At 35.3% G+C, this 6,949-nt stretch overlaps 1 protein-coding gene across 1 annotated transcript; it reads left to right on the forward strand.

Annotated features, from left to right (window-relative positions):
* Positions 1 to 5,385: 5,385 nt before the first annotated feature.
* LOC102772178 (olfactory receptor 6C2-like) lies at positions 5,386 to 6,321 on the forward strand. Its single transcript, XM_006777895.1, has one exon. It carries the CDS (start codon positions 5,386 to 5,388, stop codon positions 6,319 to 6,321), a length of 936 nt encoding a protein of 311 aa, XP_006777958.1.
* Positions 6,322 to 6,949: the final 628 nt, after the last annotated feature.

Here is a 6,949-nt window from a genome sequence, read left to right on the forward strand (position 1 = left end):
CCCAGGCCTCTATCCATACTAATAGAAGGATAACATGCTAATTAGACTGGGAGACCTTCCAGGAGACCTTCTGGACATTCTTCTGGACAATCCATGGTGTCAGGGCCGAGGTAGAGGCAGTTAGAGGCCAAGAGGGGAGGGCAGTTGTAGGTGATCAGGCTGGTGGGGAGTGGGGCCATTGGGGGTAAGCAGACCAGCAGGGGTGGCAGCTGGGGGCAAGCAGGCCATTAGTGGGGGGCAGTTGGAGGTGATCAGGATAGCAGGGGGGCAGTATGGAGTGAGCAGGCCAGCAGGGTGACGGTTGGAGATGAGCAGGCCAGTGGAGAAGGAAAGTAGGGGCAAGCAGGCCGGCAGTGGGGGGGGGGGAGTTTGGGGCGAGCAGGCCGTCAGGTGGAGTGGTTAGAGGCAATCAGGCAGGCAGGCGAGCGGTTAGGAGCCAACAGTCCTGGATTACAAGAGGGATGTCTGACTGCTGATTTAGGCCCGATCCCTGTAAACTGGCAGGATATTTTTTGAGGGGTCCCAAATTGGAGAGAGTGCAAGCCAGGCTGAGGAACACACCCTCCCCTGTGCATGAATTTCGTGCACCAGGCCACTAGTTAATAATATAAATGTATATCCAAAAGCACTCTGATATTCTTAATTTGAAAGAATATCTTAATTACTTCATTACTCATCCAACTCATTGAAGAAATTTTGCTGCTAATGATTATTCTGACAATATTCCAAAAAAATATGAATTGTACAAGTATCCTTCTTGTAGGTCCTTTTATAATTGTGAAAAGTAGAAAAGAAGGGACTAAAGGGGTGGATAACTTTATACATTTTTAAAATTCTGAAACATTGTAAAGAGCACATATTCAAAGTTTGACTAAAACTCTGATGCTACACTTAATAGGGTACACTGAAATTAAATGGAATTAAAATGATACATGGCAATAATTATTAAGTTAAAAATAGATTCATATATATCTAAGTATAATGCAATTTACAATGTATCAAAGAATTATACACTCAAAATCTACATACTCTTATTAATGTCACCCCAATCAATTTAATTAAAACTAAACAAATAAAATAGCATGTGGCAAACTATATATCTCAATTGTATATGTTTTTAATTAATGTTCATACATTTGCAAATATGATATGTCATATATATGGACATATTTGCAGTAGGAAATTTATGGAAGGTTATGCTCCAAAATATTAGCATTTGTTATCTTTTTTTTAGTTATTTTCCATGTACTTATGCCTAGCATTTTTCTGTTTTTCCTTATTTTGTCACATGCCTTAAGAAAATACTCATTTCATAAATATTAGTAAAGGAAAAAATAAATATCTATGACCTTTTAATTACCGTACATGAAAAAGATTAATTTTAAAAAACAAAATTTTTTATTAGACTCATATTGTTTTCCTACCAGTCTCATTTAAATGATTCTGTTGCTTTCACCTGTCTCTGAAGACTGTGTTGTTTGATTTTTTTCCCCCCAAAGATTATTACACAAATGATTCATTAGTGATTTTTGAACTTGGTCACCAAGGGCCCTTTTGTTAAACAACTTTGTTGCAGATTTGGCAAATAAACAAATATTAAGCTTGAAATTGGAAAAACCTCTCCCCAAGAGAAGATAGTTCAGATCATCAACTCTCCAAAACAACTGGAGCTTTCTCTGTACTGGCATTTCTTTTTACTTATCAAGACTAAAAGAAAATATTTTCAGGGCTTATGGCAGCATATCTGTCTTGAAGAAATGTTTGCAATTGATTGAAGATGGGAACTCAAGCCATTCCAGACTTCTGTAACTGTGGGCCTGGATTCAGTCCGTAGTGAACTGAAACTCTCATGCAAGTTTTCAACATTACATTCATTTTCAAATTTCTATCTGTAAGAATAATAACGGTAGTTAAACATCTCATCAAAAGAGGCTATGACTAACTGTTAGAAGTATAATTATGCTATTTTCTATCTTTTCAGTTAATATTCTCTCTGATTGAGATTGGGTCATGTTTATCTCTAAGAAATGGTGATACTATATAAAACTGAAAGATGTGTTTTAATATGGCTATTAATGAAATGTTATTTTTAGAAAGAATATTCTTGGATAATTTATATTTATTGGTGTGACCAGTTTTTAACTTTATTTTTATTGTTGACGCTATTACAGATGTCCTCATCTTCTCCCCTTTGCCCATCTCCACCCAGGCCCTGCCCCCCCTCCCACTGGCCATCACCACACCATAGTCTGTGTCTATAGGTTATACATATACGTTCTTTGACTAATCCCTTAACCTTCTTTCATCCAGTCCCCCCTTCCCCCCTTCCCTCCAAAAGCTCAGTCTGTTCCATGTATCCATGCCTCTGTTTCTATCTTGTTCGTCAGTTTATTTTGTTCATCAGATTCCATAAATGGTGTGACCATTTTTATGGAACAACAAATAGAATATCATCTAAAGGTAATATAACTTGAGAGACATGAAGAAGCAATACTCCCCTATCAGGAAAAAAAAATCGATTGACAAATTGGCTCACATTGCATCATCTCATTAGAAATAAAAAATTTTAAGTTCTTTAACTATAATAGAAACAATAATCAGGCAATAATAATCTAAATAAAACATTACTCAACGCCTGCATTATAATATCAGAGTTCTCATGGGAGAAAAACAGTTTTATTAACTAGAAGAAAAAGTGATATTATAACTAAATACTGTTCAAAGTCCGTTGGGCTGCCTTAGTTGCCTCAGAGAAGCAAAGGGAGGGAGGATCCTACAGTGCATCTCAGGATGATCTGTTGTAAATTTCAGGTGTGGAGCGACATCCCATGGAGCATCCTAGGGCGGAGGCAAACCATGAGCAGATCCACCCCCCTTCTCTGTGATGGTCACTTCCATTCCTGAGGTTTAACTCCAGAGCTTACACACACACCGTCAAAGTTGATATTTTCCCTGCTCCCTTCCTGTGATTGGCAGAAAAGGCAAGGAGGAGACGACAATTACAGTTTTTTTCAGGAATAAAGGTAATGGATTTGATCTGAGCAGTGGTTTTTCATAAGAATTACTACACTAGCCAGGAAAAAAAAAAAAACTTCAAAAAAAGTCTAAATGTTAGCAAATTATAGCAAATTAAATAAGTAAATTCACCTCAAATATGAATAATATAGTTTCAGGTGGAAAATTTTACTTAAATTTTTGCCAGTAATTATTTTAGGCATTGAATATATATGGAACTGTGTTACTTATATGTTCTGTTCTAGTTAAAAAGCAACAGTTAAATCGCAAAGCAATGTACATCCGCAGGGTAGTACTAAAATTGGAGTAAGAATCGATTGCTCTGCCGAAACCGGTTTGGCTCAGTGGATAGAATAAGTAAATTCACCTCAACTATGAATAATATAGTTTCAGGTGGAAAAATTTACTTATATTTTTGCCAGTAATTATTTTAGGCATTGAATATATATGGAACTGTGTTACTTATATGTTCTGTTCTAGTTAAAAAGCACCAGTTAAATCTCAAAGCAATGTAAAACCACAGGGTAGTACTAAAATTGGAGTAAGAATTGATTGCTCTGGAAGACACCCAACCTCTATTTCAGAGTTTCATTAAACTCCAGAAAGAATAGATACCTTAACAAAAAAACAATGACCAAGCATTTGCAACCCAAGTGGAACTGGGGTTTGGGAACAGAGATAAGTGAAGAAAAAATTACTCCAGAAAAATTACTCCAGAAAAAATTACTCCAAACCATGTAAAGTGATTACTTCGATGCACAGCCAAATTTATTAGATTAATTATAAGAAACTCAAGGAAAGAAACAGAGGGAAGTGTGGACATTCTTATGTTTGAGGTATTTTGGCTATATTCCTGACATTCTGAAGAGCAATTATTTTTGGCAATCAAGCAATTAGGCATTCAAGAGAATATCCACTAACTGTACTTGTTAAATTAAAGGAACTAAAAGAAGAAAATGAAAATATGAACATAATAGAGGCAAGAAAGAAGAAAGATCCAGAAATTAGAAATTTAAAAGTAGGAGAAAAAGGTGCATGTTAAGATCAATTATAGCCAAAGAACATACAGGCTTAACCCATGGACACAGACAAGAGTGTGGTTACGGCCTGAGGGAGAAGAGTGGGGGCTGGGTGAAGGTGAGTAAAGGTGGGGAGGGGGAATGGGAGACATCTGCAATAGTGTCAACAATAAATAAATGAAAATTCATCATTCTCACAATCTGAAGGGGGAAAAAAGATAAATTATGAGAGAATGTTACGAATAGTGTGGTCAAAAGTACTCATTCCACCTAGAAGCCTATAACTATTTTATACCAAAAAAACAGGTATTTGATAAACTTTAGCAAAAATCATATTAGAATGGTGGCAGCAAAAGTGTGATTACAGTACAGTGAAAAATGAATGGTTGGTGAGTAACAAAAGGAAAATAACTGAGAACCAGGACGTGGAAATAGTGAGAATATATTTATTAGTTATTATAAGCGAGGCACATTTCTAAATTTCAGATACATATAAATTTAAATTTTTAAAACAGCCTTTAAAGCGGGGAATGTGACTAGTATTTATACCTGATTTTTTTTGTACTTAGTAACATTGGTGCCAAGATGTTGGAATGTATACATCTTAGCTAAACAGATGAAAGATTAAAAAAAAAAAAGTGGTGATGATGTCATGTAATCCTGTGAATGTCACACCCAACATATATTAACATCTTAAACAACATATTTCTCACCAGAATACTATGTTCTGCTCATAGACAATTACTATAAATCTTAAAAAGAAAGTCTAAAAGAAAGGGAGAAACGAGAACAAATGAATGATGAAAATGTCGTTTAAAGATTAAAACATGAGTTTCAAAAATTACAATAATGCTAAACAAAATCTTAAGCAATGGATTGGAAAGCCTGTATAGTAAGCCCCAAACTATTTGTATTATATTTGCACTTTATCAATATTCAACTACAATGAAAAACATTGAAGTGTAAGATTTGGCTTTAGGATTAAACTTTAGTTAGCAGTAAAATATAACTATGTGAGTAATTCCAAACCAGTGTGCAGATAAAAATAAACCATAAATTAGGAATAAAAAGTGGAAAGGGACTCATAATTCATGATTTTTTGGAATGTGGTCTACATAAAGTAATCTGATTTTTAAAAATATTCCTCGAAATTATCAAAACATACACTGTGGAACCTAATAATAATAAAGATAATAATATTTTATAACCAAAAGTTTTTAAATTTCATGTCAGATGGTTTTGAATCAGTTGTTGAACAACTAATTCTTGCTATGTGATGTTAACATCACTCTCCTCATCCCAAGTATCTCTGAATTATAAATGCAGATTGACTAGAAATCAGGACTCAATGATGAGAAACCACACAGTAACAACTTTTGTCCTGCTGGGACTGACTGACAACCCACACCTGAAGACTGCGATTTTCATCTTTCTATTTCTCACCTACATGCTGAGTGTGACTGGGAATCTGACCATCATCTCCCTAACCTTCATCGATTCTCACCTTAAAACTGCGATGTACTTTTTTCTACAAAATTTTTCCTTCTTGGAAATCTCATTTACATCTGCTTGTATTCCCAAATATTTGTACAACTTATCAGCAGGTGACAAGACAATCACGTATGACAGTTGTGTCATTCAAATATTTTTTACAGACCTCTTTGGTGCTACAGAATTTTTTCTTCTTGCCACCATGTCCTATGACCGATATGTAGCCATCTGCAAACCCCTGCATTATGTGACCATCATGAACAATAGAGTCTGTAGAAGACTCATCCTGTGGTGCTGGACAGCTGGCTTGTTGATCATGATCCCACCACTTAGCCTGGGCCTAAATCTGGAATTCTGTGACTCTAATGTTATTGATCATTTTGTCTGTGACGTATTCCCCCTCCTAAAGATCGCATGCTCAGAAACATGGCTCATCGAGCAGGTGATCATAGTGTGTGCTGTGTTGACCTTTATCGTGACCCTGGTATGTATAATTCTATCCTATATGTGCATCATCAAGACCATTTTACAATTCCCTTCTGCCCAGCAAAGAAAAAAGGCATTTTCTACCTGTTCTTCCCACATGATTGTCATTTCCATTACCTATGGGAGCTGTATTTTCATCTATGTTAAACCTTCATCAAAGGAATCAGTGGCTATTAACAAGGGTGTGGCCGTTCTCACGGCTTCCATCGCTCCTATGCTGAACCCCTTCATTTACACCTTGAGAAACAAGCAAGTAAAACAAGCTGTCAGTGACTTCATCAAAAGAATTACATTGTTCTTTAAAAAATAAAGGCACTTGCTAATGTGGAAGAATCAAGTTTTTATAAAAAGATCAGACATCCGTAAGCTGTATCTTTACACTTTTAATCTTTTCCTCCCTCACAAGGAAGCTTTATTGGGATTACATTTCTCAATAAGAAAACATAATGCATTTCCAAGAAACAAAAGAATAACTTCACATGTAACCAAGCCTTAATAAAACAACGAACAATACAAAGCAAACAGAAACAAGGAATTCACCTTCATATTTTGGATTTAGTCATTATACCAGCGTTTATTCCAACACAAACCTTTGAGTGCATTTTTTATTCCAGGCACCATTCTAAGTTACTCGATTTTTTACTTTAAACAATAAACAAGAGAATGTTTTGGGAAAAATGGGTTCAATATTGAAGATGAGATATTTAAATCTTAAGTATTAATGCTCTTAAAGATTTCAGCTTTATTTCATGATGATAAGATTGCAGCAGCTAACACAGAAAATCACTACAGATCTATTACTTTTTATTATGTGTTAATAATAAACTTAAAATTTATTTTATCTTCACTTCAAAGATAGGTAAATCAAAGCTCAGCAAAGTTATTGCTAGTAAGAGGTAATATCATGGAGCAAATTCATTTGTACATGACTCTAGACC

This window comes from Myotis davidii, unplaced genomic scaffold (genome assembly GCF_000327345.1).
Source record: "Myotis davidii unplaced genomic scaffold, ASM32734v1 scaffold509, whole genome shotgun sequence".
Lineage (NCBI taxonomy): Eukaryota > Metazoa > Chordata > Mammalia > Chiroptera > Vespertilionidae > Myotis > Myotis davidii.

Coding starts and splice junctions, on each gene's coding strand:
- LOC102772178 (XM_006777895.1), top strand. CDS start 5,386: ATGAGAAACCACACAGTAACAACTTTTGTCCTGCTGGGACTGACTGAC.